Raw genomic sequence first — 22,701 nt, forward strand, 5'->3', positions numbered from 1 at the left:
CCTGACATCTAGCACCTAAATTATATATTTTGTTGGACCCACTGTATTTTTCTGATTGTAAATTGGCTTGCCTTTTACATTGTTATAATACAATATAAATCAGTCCTGGTACCTTCTGGTGGTGGGTGGGAAAGAAGTATAATCATTGTAATAGTAACAAATGAATACCAAATTCATTTCTGATAGCCTGATAGTAAATGTAGTGAGGAGGCTCAAACTATTGTACACTAGAAGCTGTTTGCTCAGAGTAGGCTATTAGCAGCTTATCTTCTCTACTAGATACAATGCTGAACCTGGCAACATTGTTTATTGGACACAGGGCACACAGGCCAACGATTCCTGCCCAGTACCTTGGCATCTTATGAGTCTGTGTGAAATGATAATGCTGAGAATATGAGTGGAATTTCTAAGAGCTAATGCAGTTAGGTGGGACTCCTAATAAAAGCCTAGATACAGTCATACCTCGGGTTGCGAACGTGATCCGTGCGGGAGGCACATTCGCAACCCGCACCGCCGCATCTGCGGATGCGCATGACGCGATTTGGCGCTTCTGCGCATGCACATGACATCATTTTGCGCTTCTGTGTGAGCGCCGAAACCCGGAAGTAACCTGTTCCAGTACTTCCGGGTTCAGCGGAGGCTGCAACCCGAAAACGCGCAACCCGCAGCGTTCGCAACCTGAGGTATGACTGTAAATGATTAATGAACATCTCCTTTGCACTGGCGACCAAATGATGGCAGTGTGGAACTGTACATATCCTAAATGGACTTCTTGATTAGGGAACTGGATTTCTGTACAGCAGCCAAAAGAGCTAATAATGGAGGCTAGCAGGGCATTCATACAAGGTGACTTCTCTGAGGATAGGCAGCCAAAGAACACTGCTATGTAACTTGACTTTGGATAGGTTTCATGCATGTGTGTGCAGTACATCACACTCTACTCATCACTAAATGACTCACAACTGATCATGTGAGCTGCCTCCATTGAAGAGGAATTTTCTTTGAAGTAATGACGGGTGACTTATTTATTTAGGATATTTGTAAATCACCAAACTTCCAGAGGAGCTGGGGGTTGCATACAACAAGAAGCACAAAACAACACACATCAGCCATCCACCCCCCCAACAAAGCATCTAGAATATAAAGAATTTAATAACAAAATCTGTTTGAAACCCATACTGTTACTGCTTAAGTATTCAGCCTCTCATTTTTAAACCGTAAATACTTGGGTAAATAAAAATGTCTTCCGTTGATGTTTCAAGACCAATCATGTGAGGTGGATCTCTTTAACTCAAAAATACAAGTGCTCCAGTGCTCCAGTTGATGTCACCCCCCAAAGCAGGCTGCATCATCAAGTGTGAATCCTAATGAAAAGGTTTGTGTGTGGTTCTTGGTCTGTGATGGCCATCACTTGATGTTGCAGCTCTTGAGAATTCTTTTTTAAAAATTGATTTATATCATGCCTATGTGGCCCAATAGAACCCACAGGGCAGCTCACAATGGAAGAAGCAGTAATAAGTAATAACAAAACCAGATATGCAATTCAAACTGAACTCCAATTTATTTTAAAACAGCCATTTGAAACAAGACAGCAGCAGACAGCAATTCCCTCAGCTTAGTGCAAGTCTAGCAAGTTATGAGAATACATGTATACACTTGTCTTTAAGGACTTACCTGTAAGGCCAAATTTCACATCAAATGAGCAAGTGATCATAATTCAGGCAAACCCATGAAATACTGTAATTTTAGGTTGTTCTTTCACCTTGATGGAACTCGGCTGACTTTAAACACTGGTTGTTTCAGGGAGGAGCTTCCAGATACATCTTTCTAAATAAGTTCCGCAAGTTTCTTCAGGAAAATGCCAGCAACCGAGGGGTAAGCTAAGAACAGTATCTTCATTCCGCTTTGACTTCTGTCACACTTTCTGTTGGAGGTTCTGAAGAAGGACACAATCTTATATCTGTCAGAAACTGTAGCTGCAGACATGTTTGCAGCTTGGACACTATAGGTGCCTTGTTGAGTGTGTAATGACTTCTTAAATTTTGGGCTGGTGGGCTCCATGCTACTGTCTGTCCTGTGCAGAAATTGGGAAATTTCCACACATCAATGGTTTACCAAGGTGTCTAGTTCATAGTGAATGATTTCTTTGTCAAGGCCCCTCAACTCATGCAATATGAACACACAGTCACTCCTTACATTGTATTCAGTTTGATTTTGTTATCTGACAATGTCAGTTCTCTGCACTCTGACAAACAATGCTCTTCAGTTCTGACTCCATCTCCCCTAATATCCCTATACCTTTGTTCCCCATTGACTGCCTTCCTAGGATATTGGTGGAAGAACAATTATGCTAGGAATCTCATCTTTTTTAACAGAATGTAAAGAAATACCTTAAGATACCTGGAAGGGAAGTGCAGTCAAGTTATAACTTCATAAAAGAAATAGTATCTGTGGGGAATTAACACACACTTTGTATTGATGGCACATTCTTGAACAGAAGTCTTGGTTTTAAAAGTGGGTCTTGAAGCCTAAATGCAAATCATGGTGAAATCACAGAAGCTGAAGGAAAGTGGGATAATGCACTTGCCAGGATTTTCAGTAGTCAGAGGACAGGGCTTTGTCACCCTATATAATTTGATGCCCCTGTCCATTACTAGCATGTATTATTATTTCTATGCAATTAATTAAAACTTTGCATATCTTATTGAAGGTTCCTGAATTCAGTTTTTCTTAGTATGTCATTTTGAGTCTTGCTTAGCAGAGCACACTCAGCCATGGCTTAAAGGCCTCTCAGTAAATCATCTAAGTGAAGGTGTCACCTCTCTGATATGGACTTTTAGTTCTTTCCTGACTGGGAGTGTTCTATTGTTTCAATGCCAATCTTTTCTGGCAGTGAGGGAAATGTGTTTACTGGCGCTTTGCTAACATGCCTCGGGGCCACTAGGTTGGCTCATCATCTCTTTCCTTGATGTACTGTGCTACTATGCTTTGAAGGGAAGATACGTGCTTGCTCTTTCTTGTTGGGAAACAGGTGAGAATCAGTGATGGATATTGACTCTGTCAGTTACTGGAAATGTTCTGTGCTGCCTGGGGAATGCTATAAGCAAGGGTGTGCATCACACACATCTGAGGGGATGGAGAAGCTCAGTTCAGCATGGCTCCTCAACTATTCTGTTAACAGTAGAGCTTTGTCCTTTTTTTGTCCTTAGAATCTGACTGTGCTGTGTCCTCCAGAGTATATGGTTTGCTTCTTGCATCGACTCATCTCGGCCTTGAAACATTACTGGGATGAGTACAACATGAAGAACTCCTTAGCAATGAGCAGTGAAGGTAATTTCCAAAGATGCACAAATGGGAATATTGGTCTTTGTATTCGATTGCATTTTGAAGAAGGCTGTATCATTCAGGAATTTCTGGAGTTGTGCGTAACCACATTCTATCTCTTCACCCAAAAATGCAAAATTAGAGACATTCAAGACAACGTTTCGTACACTTTCCATCCCACAGTGAAACAGTGTCCATCCAAAAGTGGACCTAGTCCTCACTGTTGTGCAGACATGTAGCAGAGAAGAAAGTCATCTTTATCAGTATGCTTGCCCTGCCATAGCCCCTCAAAGGGGCTGTGTGAATGCATTTTAGCTTTCTTGGTTCAATATTCATTTTCAGTGCTCTGCTGTTTAGCGACCCACACTGTTGACTTCTCTTCCCCCTTATACCAGAGGGAGAGTTGGCTAGGGCAGGTGGATGTCTTGTAACTGCGGTCCTGATTATTTGCACTCATTGAAGGTTTGCTTTCTTCGGCCTTCTCTGTAAATACATATAAACCATCTTTTCCCACAGATGCATATGTCCCCCCTCAGCTCTTCTATAATGGGAAGGTGGATTACTTTGACCTCCAGCGACTTGGGGGACTCTTGTCTCATCTCAAGAAGACCCTCAAAGGTAAGTGCTTGTTTTGTTTTGTTGAGTTCCATTAATTCATGTGGAAGCATATGATGTGGAAGATCTGCCGCAGGAGCAAATTGTTGAGGGAAGTAAAAGATGGGGAGGGAGTGTCACAGAATTAGCTTCATTGCTTTGTGGAGCTACGTATCTGTGTGTGAAAGCTTTGGTTTTGCCACTTTGACTCAGAAGGCTGCTGGTTTCTAGGTCCCCTAAGTGATCCTAGCAAGGTGAGAAAGGTCCTTTTCTATTTTCACTTTGTTAAATACTAGGGATACTAAGAATGTCATTTATTTGCTGAAACAGGCAGATGCTAACTTGGCATCTTAGAGGCTTAGTTGTCTTCACTTGTGACCTTCTTTTAAAACTATGTATTTTAACTTGATTATCAAATAGCAGCCATGACATAAGTGTGGTAATTTTTTTGACTTGTTAATTTACATGCAAATCTATTCTAGCTAATTTAAATAGCTCAGACCTCTTCAAGGATATGTGTACAGCCTCTGAAGCTAAAAACAAGAACTGCTCTCCTGGGACTTGAAGATAAAGTGGCAGCTGATGCCTCTTGGCCTGTGAGATTCCAATTAGGACTTGCTTTTTCCTCTTTCAGGTGCTCTTCAGAGCCAGGCTTTAGGGCACTGGGGCTGCTTGGCCATCTGCTTGGTAGAGATAAGAGAATATGAAAGACAAGCTCCAAATTACATTTTGAAGATTGTGTGTGACCCTTTCATGAATCCCGCTTTTGTTCACCCTGGGGGGGGGGGAGGAGACCCAAGATTTCCCTACCCAATTTTTTGGCTCTTATTGGACTGACTTGTCCATTCCACCTAGGGTCTGGATGCTCCTCTCTCTGCCTTGGAAGCAGCCTCCAAGGCAAAATGTACACAAAAGGAAATAGCTATTAGAATCAGTAACAGGATCTGGAATAGTACAGTTTGCATACGGGAGCATTTAATCTATTTTAGTCATTGAAAAACAACCACCACCCTTCAGTTGTCTGTTTATAGGTAAAACAATAAAGCATAACAATACGGTGTATGTATGTTTATAGGTGTCAGAAAGCATATTTGTTATTTGGTACTGCTCATATTGATCCAGAGCAGACCTCATTGTAAAGTTAGCAGAGTAAAAACTTAAACACATTGCGGGATTCCCAAAAAATAGACTCTTTGGGGAGTTTTTGAGTGGACAAATGGCTGGGAAGAGTGTTGATCCTCTTTTATGCCTTTGCCACCAGATCTGATCATTTATAGTGTGGTCCTATGTATGTATACTCAGAGGTACATCCCACTGAATTCAGCAAGTCCCACTGTGCATAGGATTGCAGCCTTAGTGAAGACACAGTAGCAGTATTGACACTGCTGATGTGTTACACTTTGAGCTTCTGGTAGCTGTACTGCTGCTTTGAGTCCCGACAAGAAAATGGGGAATAATAATAATAATAATAATAATAATAATAATAATAATAATAATACTGCAAATAAGACATATGGTAAATGGAATGTGCATAGGTAATTATACCTCACAATGAATGTATTTGGTATTTTATTCATGCAGATGAGCTTGCTTCAAAGGCAAATATTCTGATTGACCCTGCAGAACTTCAGGCGGTGACAATGGATGATCTTGATGAAGATGAAGAGTCAGCAGTGTCAGCAGCACAAGTGAGCATAACAATGCCATGTGCAATGAGTTTTAACTTAGGCAGCTGTCAATTGAATCTATAAGGAAGGAAAGAAGAGCACTGAACCCCCTGGAAGCAAAAATTTGTTTTGGATGGATGGGAGAAGCAAGTAAAGAGAGACTTTTATGTGTTGTACCTAAGAAATTAGCCTTTCTAAGTTTTGTGTTGAACGTATTGGTTGTACAGCAGTTGAATGGTACCATAGCAAAGTGTACATCAGAATCCAGCCCAAAATCCTGACTCTAAGAGGCCATAATCAGACATACTTAGGTCAGGGGACGGTTCTGAAAACAAAGTTACCTGAGGTGGGGGGCTAGCAGGGAGAGGAACTTCTCTGTGTTTGGACCCCAGTAATGGAATGCTCTCCCCAAAGCAGTTGGCCTGACACCTGCTTCGTTTTCCTTCAGTACCAAGCAAAGACCTTTTTGTTTTCTCAGGTCTTTTATATTAATTTTAACCCTGCTGGCTCTACTGCAGGCCCAGAATTTTGCAGGCTAATGGAGAGTTCTCTGTTTAGCAAGATCTGATGGTCACTTAAAGCTCCAACAGCTCTGCATTTCTCATTAGTCACCAGCGTTGCACTCTTAACCTGAGAATGCCAAGAATGATGGTTGAAGGCTAGTTGCTGTTGGTCCTAACACAGGCATCTGAATCAAGATCTGGGCTTGCTAGCTTTTTGCTAAAGATTGTAGTGATGACACTGCAGTTTGAGTCGGGAAGTTCTAATTTCAGAAACAAATATTAGGGAAACTGTAACATGATTTTATATAGAAGGTCCCATGTGTTGATTTGACACAGTTGTCACCTGTTGTTTATGGTTTGCACCAATCTCCTCTTCCCTGCCCCCTGTCCTGAATCTCCTGGCATACACAGGGAACTTGGGGAAATGGTAGGATTTGCAGAAGTAGTGAGTGCCTTCTACAAAAATCCTGCATGAAGCATGTAAGACTTTGGAAATGAAAGAAGCAGGGTGGAGGCCCTCTTGTTGCTTTCTCCTTCCCCATGGCTGGTGTGGAGCAATAGGGGATCACTTAACACAAACACTTATAGAAGGGAAAAGCAACGAAGGGGGATCCAATCACTTCTCTAAAGCATGATGTAAAATGACAGAAAAGGCCTGTCCCAAGACTTCACTTGCTCTTGCTAGCAGAGGGTGGGTTTTATCTCACTTCACATGAGAAGCAGTGTCGGTCTCTACTTCCTTCTTCTGGATAATGAAAAAGCCTGCTGCGAAGCAAAAGATTCCCCCTTCCAAATGATCTGTAATTTGCAGAAAACTCAGGAAAACAGATATTTATGTTAGGGGGAAGGATGGTTCCCAAAGGTTGGCAGGGGCAGCCACCATAGTGACTTGGGAAACTCAAGACTAGCTACTACTCTGAGAACTTTGAGAACTGTTGACACAATGTGATGCAAGGCCTGATAAAATGAGGAATTCAAGGATTCAGTTTGTTAAAGAAAGTATTCTGTGCAAAGGGAAAAAAGTTCTTTTGTTTTGCTTGGCTTCAACTGCATTTTTCGTCTTGACATTGTGGGCAAACGTTGCCTTGCAGCTTGTCTTGTGTTCCTCTTTAGAAACTGCAAGCTAAAGTTCTATCTCCTTGGGATTCTCAAAGGCAAGGTTATAGGTGGTCAGGATTTCCCACTCCTAAAAATATGGAAGGATACCGCATGCTGGGCCCAGGAAATTTGAATGGTTGATACTTGTCTGCTATTTCACAGGGATGTCAATGTGAGCACAATTTCGCCATCTGTGACTGCACCCTCTGATAAGACAATGTTGTGAAGAATATTGTGTCCTTTGAATTTGGAACTATACAGCACAGGATAGCCCAGTATTGCCATTACATCTGGCCCAGTGCTGATTCTTTCACTCCGGTTGCTGTTTGGACCCTTAAAAGATTGATTCCAGTCATCAGCTGATGCATAATCAAGCTGATGTGAATTGTGTAAACTGGGTGTGAATTCCAGTGTGAATTGTGTAAACTGGGTTGTGTGTCAGTTCAAAACAACCCTACTGAAATAACTGATGAGGATACAAATTGTGCTTTCTAGTAAAAGTTTTCCTGTCCTGAATGTCTGCCTATGCTAAATGAGTGAGAAGGAAATATTTCGGCTACTTGTCCTACAAATGAGCTTAACTAGAACAAAGGAGATTTGTGCATGGCTCAAACCAGCTTCATTCTTCCCGTTGGAGAAAGAGCTGAACAAATACTACTTCATATCTCTCAATCTCTCTTTTCTTCAGCGTCCAGCTGCGGCACTGGCAATTGGAGGTGCCTTGGCCAGACCAAGCTGGCTTAGTTCACCCACCCTGGGGCGGGCTAACCGTTTTCTCAGCACTGCAGCTGTTAGCCTTATGACTCCAAGGCGGTCACCAGGTGCCTTGGAGAAAGTTAAAGTTCGTATGTTGAACATGGAACAAAGGACAGAGGAGGACAGTGAGTAGTGTGAATATATATATATATAATCCTTTCTAATACACAAAAAGCAATAATAATAACAACAACAAAAGAGAGGAGAGATCAAAGCAAGAAAGTGGGGGGGGGAGAAGGATACAAGGTGAGAGGAGGGAGTGGTAGCATTCCTGAAATAGTATTATAATTCCAGACAGTTGCTCTTCATAAACATATTATCCAATAATGTTTTTCGAAAGAAATCCATGAGAAGAGAGTGGCTGCCAATCATGTTCCTTAATTTTAATGTATTCAGTAAACAGATGTAACACTTTCCTAAATTGTCCTTCATTTTCAGGTTGTGTAGGGTTTGGGTAAATTTTGTTAACATTTTCTGTTTAAACAATGGTCCAGATCTGAAGGTAGCAATATTCTTGCAAGTCTCTTGTAGCTGACTTCCATTGTTCTCAGCCATCCTAAATTCATAATTGGTACTGTAGATAAGAGCTCTCTTGAATCATTTACAGTGCTTGGATCATTACAGCAACTGGACTTCTCAACATGATCAGGAGTTTACAAAATGATAACAAATGTGGGGTCATAGTGGTTATTGTTTTCTTTGTTATTAGGCAATTTTTGTGTCTTTATGCTGTAAATCGCTCTGTGATCCTCTAATATTTATTTATTTATTGGTTGATAAATAAATAAATAATAATTTCAGCCTGAAGTTCTGCCTTCTAACTGAGGGAAAGGATTTCTACCTGCATGTTAGCCCATGCCTGGATTTGTTGTAAAGGACTACGATTGGAATTCAAGCTACCGTATGTGCTTTCTGACTAAGCAACTGAGAACTGTGTAGCCAGTGCAAATGATCTGGGAGTAAACAGTGTTAAATAGGTTAGATTTAATTATTTTAGTAAACAAAACTGCAGGATGATAAGGCTTAGAAGGATAAATGTAGATTCAAAGGCATAGTCCATACGCCTCGAAACAGAACCAGCTAAATGAAGATTTCTGGTGCCTTGAGGTAGCTGTTTCTTCAAGTTTTCCTTCAGAACAGAAACAAAACTTTATGGTTAAAAAATAGAGAATACCAGAACAGCCTTAGGTCCATTTTCTTCGCAGTGATGGATGTTTTCATTGTTTTTATGACAGTTGAAGGCAGCCATGGAAATGAGGGCCTTTTACTGGGGAGACCTGCCGAAGAGCCAGAACAACCAATCACTGAGAATTCTCTTTTGGAAATCTTGGATGGAATAGTCATGATGTACAACCTCAGCGTGCACCAGCAGCTTGGTAAGGTGAGCAGGATTCATTTCAGGGGAGTTTTCAGTCCTGTCCCATTCTCACAACTGGGATTGGAACTCACACTAGCAAACACACCATGGCCCACTGGGAGAGGGTGGGGTGCTTTTGACTGCAGCCACCATACCAACTCACGATGCTTGCTTGCACTCTGCTTTTGGGTGGAACCACACCCTTTGGTGGCAGACATGCACTTTCTGAACATGGTTGGCCACCACGCAGCAGTAACACAATAGATGTGCATGTATTTCCTTCTGAGGAGTAGCAGGTGTGAGAAGGGATGCTGATCCCCATTCCCCGCACTGGTATCCTGCTTGTAGCTGCTTCTTTCCCCCATTCCCAAAGCAGGGATCTGTGATCAGCAGTGAGGCTAGCTGCAAGGGAATAGCCTTGAGGGAGAAGAGCTTCAGCAGGGATAGAGACTGACAGCACAAGAGTTGCCACTTTTCTGTTGTAAATTGCCCTGCCTCCTGCTGCTTCACTGCCGTTTGGCAATCTCCCACCTTCAGAGGTGTGGGTCTGTCTGCTGCCATCTTACATAGTTCTGCTATAGGCTGTCAGCTGAAAATCTGTCTCCAGGAAAGCGACTAGTGGGAGGGGCTCATTGTGGGGTTGGGCCCTGCAATGTATTGGTGCTGCCATAAGTTAAGTGTTTGGAAAATAATCCAGTATGTGCTGTAACCTGTACAGAAAAGCTCTAGCTGGTACTACTGACCCTTATTTGTGTTTTAGATGGTAGGTGTTTCCGATGATGTGAATGAGTATGCTATGGCACTGAAAGACACTGAAGAAAAGATTAGCCGATGCCCACAGAGGGTAAGAATAACACGGGGATAGTTATATTCACTCTCCCTTAAAAATAGGCCTATATTGCCTGCAAGCTGTTCTCTTTCTTGAGAATCATTCAGGTGCTGAGCAGCACTCTATTGCTCTCACTGATTTTCTGAAGGCAGACTCAGAAGTAATGGTGGCTAATACTCCATTTAGCTAAAATAGGATGGTTGTTTTGTGTGGTTAATGATTAATGATTAAAACAACAACAACAACGCCTTGAGTGTTAAAAGTTGCAGGAGCCACACACTCCTGCAAGATCATGGCTCCCTCTCCATCAAAACATGGTCTTTATCTTTGTGGAAGGGGAGTCATGAACTTGCATCATTTCTTGTCTCCTGTGTTACACTGTTCATGTGTGAGCAGTTGTTAAATGAAGTTGCTTTCCAATGTACCACTGGAATAGATTCTCAACTTCTGTGGTGGTGTGTCTAATGTGGAATTGGTGTCAAGACTGCCTCCTGTTAAGATTCCTTGGATATTGTTAGGTGTGTGTACTGTAGCTAGCCAAAGTGTGCCTGAGGCTCCATGGTATACCCAATATCTGTGTAAGGATGACCCCCTTGGGAAGCTGACCATAGCAGCTCATGCTCTTCCTCAACATTAAAAGAACATCCTGTGATTGTGGTAAGGCTTTTGTGAAGTACTGGCCTTGCTGTGTACATGCTTCTGAAAGCAGGAAAACATATGCACCATTGCTCTTCATCCCCCCCCCCCCCTGTGTCCAATTCAGAGAAGTGACATCCATGATGAACTGGTGAAGAGTCAGAAGGTTTTCTCAGAGAAACTTAATCACCTGAGTCGCCGACTTGCTTGGATTAACGTTACCATTTATTCAAAGGTGAGAAGGAAAGTAGTACACATAATATCAGTGAAATGCCTCACCTAAGCTTGGGCCATAAATTCCAGTTCTGGCCTGGCCAATGCTGAATGGAGCTGTACCATTTCTTCCCGAGTCTTGTATGTTGTGCTTCTGTTAATATAGCCTGGTAAAGTTCATTTTTATTACAGAAAAATCTTGCGTTTTAGCAGCAAATTCATCTGAATTTTTCACAAAATTGTTGATCTCCTTTTCTTTTATTTCCTCAGTAGTATTTGCTCTGATCTGGGCATGGGGAACCTGTGGCCCCCCAAATGTTGCTGAACTACAGCTTGCCTCATACCTGATGGTTAGCCATACCGCCTGGGGTTGGTGGGCATTGAAGTCCAGCAACATCTGCTGGACCACAGGTTCCCTGCCCCTGCACTTAGGTATATTCTTTCCTGCCACTTAAGATACAAACTGACTAGGAATTGCTCCTTTTCAGGAGAAGATGCAAGATATATACTGGCTGCTACGGGTATGCATCCGCACTATTGAGCATGGAGACAGGATTGGTTCGCTCTTTGCTTTTATGCCAGAATTTTATCTGAGTGTGGCTATGAATAGCTACAGTGCTCTCAAGAACTACTTCAGTCCTGTCAACAGCATGGAAGAGCTTCCAGGTGAGGAGGTGGAGAAGGCGGGAACCGGAGAGGGCCTCTGAGCAGGACTATCTGTAATTTTGTGTATAGAATTCAATGCACAAGAGAAAAGGGATAAGAACTCTACACAGAATATTGTACGTTGCACAGAATTTGGGTTGCAAAGAACCTTAGCTTAACATGCCCTAGTGGTTGTAACGGTGTGTTTTGAAAATGTGCTGGCTGTGTTGGGGGGTAGTATTCAACCAAGCTTTACTCAGAGTAGACTCATTGAAATTAATTCAGTAGGTCTACTGTTGAGTAAAAATTGGGGGGTGCTCTTGAGTGATACTCAACTTTCTAATCACATTAGGTGCTGTTTAACTTGCTCACACAATTGTCCTGCCCTTCACACACACAAAACTACAGTCTGGGTTCCTGGGTTTCTCATCTTGATAATGCCTAGTGCAAACTGAAACCAGCATTGTTTGCTCCTGCATCCTGAAGTTGATTAAATGCTATTAAGCCTGACTGCCTACCCTTACGCCTAATAACTTTATAGTATTTATACATGAGTGATATTACCTTGAAACACTGCAGCTCCTGGTAGTTATACTGATCCCCTTTTTGAAGAGTTGCAGGCATAAAGGACCTTTGTGTACAGTTTTTAGAATTTCATTAAAAGTCATTTAGCAGTTTTGCAGGGCAAGAGTAGCAAAACAAGTATAAAATTGCCATTCTTACTATGCAACTTAATGGCATAATTATGTTAAACAACTGCATTATACAGTATTGACTATTAAGGACTGCTCAAGCAAAGCATGCAAATCAAGCCTTCCTCCTTACATCTTTTTTTTTTGCCTCCTCAAATTCCAGTGGTTATGCTTGTTTGCTGTCCCTGATTTTGGATCGTGTTGTGTTTTCTGCCCTCAGCCTGCAGTTACGTTATTTTGGAAATATATGCAAAATACATTTCCTCCTTTTTGAAGTACTGTGAAGGGTGAGAAAATACTGTCATTGTGTCAGAGCAGGTGTTGTCCAGTCTGGCCCTGGAGATGTAATTATGAAATCTGGTTTGGAAGATCTGTTTTCTTATTTCATAGTTATTCAAAACTCCTCCATCTGAAATTCCTCTACCAAGAGCCCTTCTTTTTGGCTGCAAGCTTTTTGGAAGTGAAGCACTGTATTTCAGCATACTGCATTTCTCTGTAGATGGTACTCTATGAGAGCCACAATCGCTTTCATTTTGGGGATGAAACCAGGAGATCCTGTGATTGAATCATCCACTCCCCCCCCCCCAAATGTCAAAAGCTGATGGTGGATTTTAGATCAGAGCTGCAGCACTGGGGAATAGGTTTTTAATCCCCATCCCATCTACAATTTTCCCAATCTGAATTCTTCTGTCTACCCCAAAGCTGCTCCATAACACAGTTCAGTATTCCACCTTTAGCTGTGATATGCGGGCATTAGTCCTAATACAAAGGGACTACTGTATATTATTGCTAAGAATTTGCTTAACTGTAGGCAAGTGTCCAGGCTAATTTTATCAGATTCAACAACTGCTACTCCTGTATTGATTATATTTATCTGCATGTCTCAGAAAACCTATACTAGACAAGGGGATGAACCCAGTCCTGCGGCTGCTTTCTGACTAAGTGTGTAAAATAACTTCTAAGGACATGCCCACCTACTTCCGATGCTTCTGGTTAAGTGGTAAGGTAAAGTTGGCAACACCAAATGCTGCTGTGCAGACTTCCTGCCATCATTCTCTTAAACTTTAAGCTGGATTCCTGACTTCCCTGCTAGAAACTCAGAAAAGTGGTAGCTCATCCTCCATACTTTGACCGTGTTTTCTCTCTGTAAATATGAAAGCTCATTCTAGAAATTCATCCTGCTGCAGCTGCTATATCCTGTAGCTCTGGGTTTTTCCCCCCCTGCATCCTGATATTCTGAACTTTTTCTTTTCAGGCTACGAAGAGACTTTGACTCGCCTTGCTGCCATTTTAGCCAAGCACTTTGCTGACTCAAGGATTGTGGGAACAGGTAAGCCAGCTTCTTTTTTCCAAAGGTCATGCTGGGCTGTAGGTGTTATGTGTCTGCATGTGTGCGCCCATGCATATGTGATTGGTGAAAAGAAAATTAAGCTCATGCTTGCTGATTTTTTATTTTATTTCTACTTGATACTTGAATAGTAAGGGTGTCTGTTTCTAATGTTTTTAACCCCTCAGGTCATTGCAGAACTCAATTATTATTTTTGGGTTTGACATTTGTCTTTATATCCTGTCCTGCTTACTAGTCCTGTAATTGTAGTAAGCTAGGCTTGCCATATTTCACAGTGAAAATCCAAACAGAAAAGTTGTTGAGCTTTTCTTTTTCTTTTTCTGCAAAATCACAAAAAATGCTGTATTCGAGCTATATTTATGGAAAATCAGCAACAATGGCACTACTGACAAGGGTTGCCATACGTCCGAATTGTACTGCACATTTTTCCGATTTCCGCCCAGACACTACTGCCCACTGCAGTATTCCAAATATGTCCAGGAAATCCCAGACGTATGGCAACCCTAAGTATGCAATTGTACCACAATATTTGAAGTATTTTTCTGGCAATCTATTTCCCTATTATCCCTACTCCACTTACATTCTGTCTTGTTTCCATATTCAGACATCAGAGACTCCCTAATGCAGGCATTGGCCAGCTATGTTTGCTACCCACACTCACTCCGTGCTGTAGAGAGGATTCCAGAACTGCAGTAAGTTCTTGGTTCCACCATTCCTGAAAAATAATATATGTCCTAGAAGAGGATTATCTCTCTCTTCTTCTCTGAACCAGGGATGATTCCTATACTTATAATCTCTTTTGTGTGGAAGCTGCTGCTCCCCTTGTTTCCTCACATTGCATTTCTGATTCTTCCCTCTCAAGTAAATTAAACATCTTGCCTTGAATCCTTCCCGAACCCCCACTTTTTAACCTTGGTGCTGTTTTCATGGTGGTTGGCTGACTTGTTTGTTTTACTTTGGCAGGCGAATATCCATGATGAAGAACCTGCTGGCCCCCTATGAGCAAAGACCCTGGGCCCAGACCAACTGGATCCTTGTACGACTGTGGCGAGTAAGAACAGATATCCTCTGCCTTCACATTTTGTTCAGAATTTCCAGCTTGTAGTTTTAAAACCAGTGGTTTCCCCTCTGTTTGAACTTCCCCTTAACTCCTTGTTGGAACTTTGTTACCTGCTTCTAGTGAGAGGGTCTCCATGTTCCTTGTTGGGAGATAATGTGAGGTCTTCTAAGCAGACATTTCTCCCTTCCCCCCCTCTCCTGTAGGGCTGTGGATTTGGATACAGGTACACACGGCTTCCTCATCTCCTGAAAACCAAGCCAGAAGATGCCAATCTCCCCAGCTTGCAGAGTGAGTGGGGGATAGGGAGTGGAGATGTGTTGCTTTGCCATTACAGCTTGTGGATAAATGCAGTCCTGTAACTGAGTTTATCCTAATCTGGTTAGCTGTTGACTCTGGTACCAGAAGGGCAGGATCCTGTTGTGTGGTGCCCCCACACTGCTGCTGTCTGTTGGCACAATAATCGGCACCAGTGGATCCTATCTGTGTAACTGCTGGAACCCAGCATGTCTGGGAGCTAGAGCAGTGTTTCTCAACCTTTTTTGGGCCACAGCACACTTGTTCCGTGAAAAAAATCACGAGGCACACCACCATTAAAAAAGTTAAAAAATTTAACTCTGTGCCGCCCTATATTATAATTATGACTGTAAGAAACACTTGCCAAATATTGCTTTCCGGTGGGTTAGTGCTGTGTATTGGCGACCGCCAGGCTCGTTTGCACTGAGCTTTGGGAAAGAGGAGGAGAAATATTGCTTTCCGGCGTGACAGTGCAAATCGCCCTTCTCGTCGCCGCACGTCGCGGCACACCAGCCAGCGTCTCGCGGCACACTAGTGTGCCGCGGAGCAGCGGTTGAGAAACGCTGAGCTAGAGGACTCCTGATGCCATGTAATATAAATAAGTTGTCTCTGTCCCTAACTTAACTGTCTGTGGCAAACTCAGGGTGAAAAGTTTCTTATTAACTTCCTGACCCAGCTCTCTTCTATTTTTGTGTGCAAAACCTTAAAACACCACCTCCATATAATTGTGATCACCCTGGTTGTTTTCACTGGTTCACTAGGTGATGACCAAGAAAGCTCTGGTGTATATTTATAGGAGACAAAACATTTTAGCAGCATATGGCCAGAGCAGGCATGAGTTGGCAAAGTGTGAAAGGATCCCCAAAGGCACACTGGGTTATAATTTTAAGGAGTAAAATTGATTTTCCTAAGGAAATCAAGTTGATCAGCATTGGTTGTACATTGGATCTAGCAGGCACTGCTTCTCTTGCAGCTCTGGCTTCTGGCATATATAAATCTGCCATGCCTTCAGCAATGGATTGCCAATATGGGCTGGTCCCCTTCTGTGAATGTTAGGGTCCTACTTTGTTCTGAGGCATTTGCCACTCACTTACAGCAGCCGTGGTTTAGTAATCAGGCTGGTCTCCCAGTGTTACCACAGTACTGTACTCAGAATGGCTTTATATCCAGCATGGCAAGGATCTCTGAGAGACTCCAGTTACAAGCTGTAGGGGGAGCTTTGGCTTCTCCTCTGTAGTTCTTGATCTAGTGAAGAGAATGATGGCATCTGTGTTGCTGAGTGGATGCCAAGTTATGAATTGGTCCTGCACTCTTTCTCTGAGAGAGCATATAATGCCGGGACAGAATGACTAACCTCACAGCCCAGCAGAAGGTGGCAGTAGTAACACCTGCTTGACCCTTCTAAGAAAATTTGCATCTATCTTTAATGTTTCTCTCTTTGTTTTGTTTTGCTTTTTTTCTTTTCTGCTTTTTTGGGGGCCCAGGAGATCTCTCTGTTGCTAGTTTCCAGAGTAAGTTTCCTGTTGTCTTCCCTTTGTATGGTGGTGACATAGTTTTATAGCCCTCTAGTAGAGCCTTTTCCTCTCCCACCCTTGGTGCACAAGCCGGTCCTTTGAAACAATGGGGTAGAAAGATAAAGCGGGATGAGTCTGGCTGCACCAAGTGATTGTCCTAAGAGCCATCCAAATGTTTGTCATGGTGACCTGTCAAATGTGCCTCAGGGTGGGTGGTTAAGTATGCATCTCACTTTAGTTTGGAGGGAATATTACGAGTGGACAGCAAATATGTGTAGGTACTGTTAATGTGCTCTCCATAGCAGTTTCCCCTTGTGGCTGTGGTGTCAACTGTCCTTTTCCTCTTTATTCTTCTCCATTCCACTTTTTTTTTTAACACTTCTCCTTCTGAAAAGATGGACACAACAGGGAACAGAAAGGTTGAGCAGATACAGCTTCCGTGAAACTGCTAGTTCCAGTTCTGGCCCAGTTCTGCAGGCTAATAAGCTGGCTGTTTTTGTTGAGGGTGTCATGAAACTCCATCCCTGGGGGTGCGGTCATTGAATGACCTTGGGACACCTATGCAATTGGGTTCACTTTTCTAGGTGTTGGCAAGGTCATCGCTGTCTGCCAGTGATTTCCTCCATGTGGCTCCGAAAGGTCTAAGACAGGGCACAGGATCCTTTGGCTAGTGATCCTGCTTTCTGCTATTTTGAGGTGTACTTGAATGAATAATTAATACCAAGTTAATTGAAAGGAGCCTATTTACCAGCTGTCCTTGGGACACTGCTCTAGAGGGGCTGAGTCCACCCCCTCTCGCAGGTCTTTAAGATGCTGCAGGGGAGAGATTGGAGTATAGACAATGGAAGACATATCAGGTGTGCTCTGGCCATTACTTGGGGTGGAATTTCTGAATGTGAAAGTCAGCTCACCTCTCTACCTGTTCTGTTACAATCCCTCGCCTTTTGTGCCTGAGTTACTGCCCTGCTTGCCTAATGTCGATGGGCATTTTAGGGGCACACCAGTGATTAGTCATCTTCTGCTCTCCAGCCTCAGTTTATTAAGGGACAACTTGTGCTCATTTCCTGTCTGGGGCTCCCTTTAGTAACTTTTGTTACTAAAGCGGTGATGGGACTGACTGGATCCTAAGAGAGGAGAACATGCACATCCCTCTAGCTTCGTCCTCTACTGGCTAATTTTTCGAGCCTTGAGTTATAGGTCCTGCTGTTAAGAGGTTTGCTAGAAGAGCTCTCAAAGCTTATTCTCACAGTTGTGAGCCTTTCAGCTGCATTCTCTTGAAAGCAAGCAGTGCTCTCACATGTGTGTCACTTTGGGACTCTCATTTGGCAGGGAGGCTGGTGGTGCCAAACTGAAGCTTAGATAATCCGGCTCTGCCCACCAGCTTCCTCCTAGTTTACATCTGATCTCTAGCATGTTCCAAAGGAGGGGAAAGTGATGTAAGGTGTGCTCCTTGGGTGGGGTGCCATCAGTGTATATCGGATTCCTTTTCTCACTGCTGCAGTCCTAGTGATGTCAGTAGCATCTGCTGCTGGGTTATAGTTCCATTGTGAATAGTTTTACCTTAACCCCTGTGTCTAAGGGAAGTGGGAAAACAAATGGGCCTCCTTTTAGACTCTGCTGAGGAGGACTTATTAATGAGAGCTGGCAGAGTTCCTGTAACACACACACACACACACACAATTTAAAATGCACCCCTGTTTCAGGCTTGCATGGGCAGGCTGGAAAAGAGTTGGGTTTAATTCCCCCTCCCCTTTAGATTTCTCATCCTGATCGGAAGTGGGCAAACAAGTGTGAACATGTGCCACGCTGGCAGAGAGGAGAGGGACTGTTTGTCTTGGGTGCCAATTCCCTGCTGGGGAGCTGCTGTGATGCTGCTTTCAGGAGAGATTAGCGCTGAGCTGACCTAGGGCATTGTGGAGATGAGCAGGAAGGATGCTTGGCTTGAACTCAGCTGCAGGGCACAGCTTCTTACTTGCAGAGAAACAGCAAATGTGCATGACCACATCCCAGCTAATTCAGGCCGGCATTATGTCAAAGAGCTCCAGGCCTTGGAGACGGGACTGGCTCAGAATAGTCCATGTGTGAGAGCTGGCCTTGGAGGGCAGCTGCCGCCTCTACTTATTGTAAAGAGGGCCTCTGCTGGGAGGAGGCTCCAAGAATTCCTTGTTATTTTTGAGAGACAAAATGATGCTGAATGCTGTGAAAGGGCACATACTTGTGGGGAATGAAAAGTGCTTATAAACTGTTCCCCATTTTCACATGATGGCAGTGAAGCAGGCTGGGCTTGGGCAGCAGCTGCCCAACACCTTCCGGTAGCGTGGCCTCTTAAGAAGCCGCTGTTTTTTCATTCCAGAGCCTTGTCCCTCCACCCTGCTGCAGCGACACATGGCGGACCTGCTGCGGAGTGATCGTGAAATGGCACCCAGTTTCCTCAACAGTGTGCTTAACCAGCTGAACTGGGCCTTCTCAGAGTTCATTGGCATGATTCAGGAGGTGAGAGTTTTGGATCCGGAATAAATCTGATTGAAGGAGTAAGCCTCTGCCTGTCATCCTAGAGGATAAAAACCAAAAGTCCTCTCTGTACTAGGTGTCAGTAGCAGTTTGCAGCACAGTTCTTGTAGGATGCTGGGATTGAGCTGACTTGTGCATGAACTGGAAAAGGGGGGGGGTTAGGGGCAGGTGTGAAGAGAACAGCTGCTCCCTCTTCCAGTTCTTACATTAAGCTTCATCTGTTTTGCTTGGGCAGATCCAGCAAGCTGCAGAGCGCCTGGAAAGAAACTTTGTAGACAGTCGCCAGTTGAAGGTGTGTGCAACGTGCTTTGACCTGTCGGTGAGCCTGCTCAGGGTCTTGGAAATGACGGTCACACTGGCTCCTGAGATCTTCCTGGACTGGAGTCGCCCCTCATCAGAGCTATTACTCAGGAGACTTGCACAGGTACTCACTTCTCTGCAGGAAAATATTAGGTTGGGTACATGGCAAGGGGCAAAGGTTTTTAGCTGAGGATGTGGGTGCTGTCATTTGGCACAGTCACAGTTTCCGGTGTGAACTATATTATTCTAAAAGAATGTGTCACCAGCAAGTTTAGGGGCTAACTTATACAAACTGCAGGCTGGCTCTCCCCTCCCCTCCCACTGTGTTAGTGATTATTCAGAGATTGTGTGTGTGCATGTGTGCAGAAAGATAAAAATCTCCAGTTCACTGCCCTTTTTCTTCTTTGGTAAGCATTAATTTCTTCCTGGAAAAGAACTCCAGAGTAAAGATGGCCATACATTTCAAGAAGTGGAAGGATAAGCCAATCTGTACCCCTTCTCGATGATATTCCTAAATCTCCTTCTCTGGGCTTCAGCCCTGGCTTCCTTTTTCAAATGCCTTAATTGTTTACTTAAAGCTTTTAAAGCATAATGTATCAGTAAATCACCTTTTCTGTCAAGCATCAATTCATACTCAAATGTTTTCATTATCCATGCATCAGACCCATCCAGTACAGACAGAATAATTCATTCATCAATAAATGATTTCAATGTTTTCATATCCCTCCACCTGTTTGCTCCAGATTGGAGCACAAGGTGGCTGTCAGCACAGCTTACAATGTAATATAAATATAAAACAGAATAAAATCATAAGCTCATTAAGGAAAAATAGCAACACAAAGCCAAAACACCAACCAGCATCAACATTATCAGGTTCCAAAGGCCCGGACAGGTAGCCGTTGGTCAACCTGGCCACCATATGACCAGACAGTTGATGAGCAGATGTCCTGGCAAGATTACATGGCCACTTGAGTGAAGCTGCTAAATCTTACAGCCATTAGCCATTAGGTAACAATGGAGAACATGAAACTTATAGATGTAGGCACTGATGCTTAAAGATGGGGAGGGCAAGGTGTGCATGTCACTTGGGACTTGCTTGCATAGGTCACTGTAGCAGATCCATCTGGAAACCTAGTTTGAGTTGTCATGCAATGTCTGGCCATGCAAACAGGCTTGCGGCATACCAGAACCACCTATAAGTAGTTACATGCAGATGAAGTGACCAAACCACTCATATTTGTTCTGGACACGTCTGTTCTGTTCACACAGCCAACTACAGTGCAGTGTTTGAAAATAGGGTGACCAAAAATGTCAGGTTTTAATTTTGAAATGAACTCTTCAAAAGGCTTTTATGAATTGTTTCTTAAAACAGTGCAGTACTTATCCCTGGAGGGGAAAGCAATGTGCCAAATGTTCTTTGGGTGCCACATTCAGAATTCTGCCACATTCTTGTTGAAGCATCAGCTTGCTCTCTGGAATGATGACTCACTTCTGGTTATTTCCTCATTTTGCCCAACTTCTTTAAATCAAATAGCTCTGCACAACCTTGCATGTACCTTTGTGCTAAGGTTCCACTGTATGCATGTGGAAATTTGGCTTATTAGAAAGAGACCCTATCCATCCAAGGAATTAAGAGCTGTTTTACCTTCTAAGAGTTTTTTCAGTGAAAGTGTTCACAGCTCGAGATGTGAGCTGATGCAACCCGACCCACATTTTCAGTCTGTTATTGCTGAAGGCTCAGGTCTGCTGTCACTCTCATGGTTCACAGAGAGGCCTGTCATATTTCTTTTCTGAGCAGCCCTGCTGATGGGTATCCTCAACGCCATGAAATCTAGGGCCACACAGAGCGTTATCATGCATCCATCTAGTACAGGCACCCCCAAACTTCGGCCCTCCAGATGTTTTGGACTACAATTCCCATCTTCCCCAACCACTGGTCCTGTTAGCTAGGGATCATGGGAGTTGTAGGCCAAAACATCTGGAGGGCCGCAGTTTGGGGATGTCTGGTCTAGTATCTCACCATTTGCTGTAAATTGTATGTTCTTTGAAGAGAGTCCTCTGCTATTGTGGGTCTGAAAGGCAGATAGTTCCAGGGCCTAAGGCCCTTTTCTGTATCCCAGTACACCTTATTTCAATGTAGTGCCCAATATTGTGCATGCTGTTGTAGAGAGATTTCTGAATCCGAGGGAACTGAGTTGTCTAAGCCCTGGTGATCAGTCTGGAAAGTATCAGGAGTAGCATGTGTGCATCTCTGCAAGTGTACAGAAAGAGAACTCCGTCTTCTGCTTTAATCATTCTGCCATCTCTTCTTCCTTCCCCACAGCTGCTAAATCAGGTGCTGAATCGTGTGACAGCTGAGCGGAACTTGTTTGACAGAGTGGTCAATCTTCGTCTGCCAGGTGAGCTTCCTTCCCAGCCACCCTGCAGTCAGTACTGCTTTGGGAGAGGGACCATAGCTTAGTGGTAGAGGATGTGCTTTGCATGCAGAAGGTTCCAGGTTCAGTCCCTGGCAGCTCTAATTCAAAGGAGCTCAAAGGTGATGGCAAAGGTGTCTGAGACCTTGCAGAGCCACTACCACTAAAGAGTAGGCAAAGCTAGGTAAGAGACAAAAACTCTGACCTGGTGTGAGGCAGCTGCCTACATTCTTACGTGTTCTAAATTCTGCCGTCATTCCTGGGAAATATTCCTCTCCCCTCCTACAAACTCACATGAATGTTTCCAGTGGTTGTGGGCATTTATTGTGTCTGCACAGGAGCTTCACCCACTCCCAGTCCTTTGAACAAGAAGATAGGAAATATCTGTGGGGAGAATTCTGTGCTGACCTTTTATCTCTGATTATGGTGTCAGTGCAACTTCCACTGATGCCACTGCTCCCGCCCATCCACTCTTCAGATAGGCAGGAGCCCAACAGAGCACGCATGAGAATGAAAGATGGCATCCAATCCCAAAGGAAGCCCCATGTGGTCTTGGCCTTCGTTGCTTACAGAAATGCATAAAACCTGCAATGATGGGAAATAGGATCTTTTGGCTCTAAACAGTAAGCAGTCATTAAGTGATGGCTGTGTGCCCACCTACTCGGGGTGAAGGAATCCATTCTTGTGCAGAGCTTGTTAAATTGCAAAGTAATGTTTAGGGAGGCAGGATGTCCTGCTTCTGCACTAAAAGCTGTCAGAGAGTGATACCGGTGAATGAGCAGGAGCTGCATTTAACTGCAAAATTGCTGACTAGATTCCACTTACGCTATAGCTCCATTATCTTTAGCCCTGCATTTTGGCTGGTTATTCTGCTGTCTTATGATGAGAAAAGGACAGCTTGTGTTAGCAGTGTGTGCACTCTCTGCCTGTCCCTGCCCACAGAGCA

General features: G+C 43.5%; 1 protein-coding gene across 8 annotated transcripts in view; it reads left to right on the forward strand.

Moving 5' to 3' along the window:
- RNF123 (ring finger protein 123) overlaps positions 1-22,701 on the forward strand; it is an 86,883-nt gene that overhangs the window by 24,032 nt on the left and 40,150 nt on the right. For 7 of the 8 annotated variants that reach the window (XR_009557119.1, XM_060271565.1, XM_035105941.2 and 4 more), the window contains 16 exons: positions 1,804-1,875; positions 3,210-3,330; positions 3,841-3,942; positions 5,500-5,606; positions 7,875-8,067; positions 9,178-9,323; positions 10,060-10,143; positions 10,892-10,999; positions 11,466-11,643; positions 13,570-13,644; positions 14,267-14,354; positions 14,626-14,713; positions 14,926-15,010; positions 18,884-19,023; positions 19,277-19,465; positions 21,665-21,740. Coding sequence is in view for 7 of the 8 variants with exons in the window: in XM_060271565.1 (XP_060127548.1) it covers positions 1,804-1,875; positions 3,210-3,330; positions 3,841-3,942; positions 5,500-5,606; positions 7,875-8,067; positions 9,178-9,323; positions 10,060-10,143; positions 10,892-10,999; positions 11,466-11,643; positions 13,570-13,644; positions 14,267-14,354; positions 14,626-14,713; positions 14,926-15,010; positions 18,884-19,023; positions 19,277-19,465; positions 21,665-21,740 (1,852 nt within the window). In the remaining variant the exon portion in view is untranslated. The remainder of the gene's footprint in view (positions 1-1,803; positions 1,876-3,209; positions 3,331-3,840; positions 3,943-5,499; positions 5,607-7,874; positions 8,068-9,177; positions 9,324-10,059; positions 10,144-10,891; positions 11,000-11,465; positions 11,644-13,569; positions 13,645-14,266; positions 14,355-14,625; positions 14,714-14,925; positions 15,011-18,883; positions 19,024-19,276; positions 19,466-21,664; positions 21,741-22,701) is intronic. The other variant, XM_035105945.2, reaches the window with a different exon arrangement.

The sequence above is a fragment of the Zootoca vivipara genome, chromosome 2 (genome assembly GCF_963506605.1).
Source record: "Zootoca vivipara chromosome 2, rZooViv1.1, whole genome shotgun sequence".
Classification (NCBI taxonomy): Eukaryota; Metazoa; Chordata; class Lepidosauria; order Squamata; family Lacertidae; genus Zootoca; species Zootoca vivipara.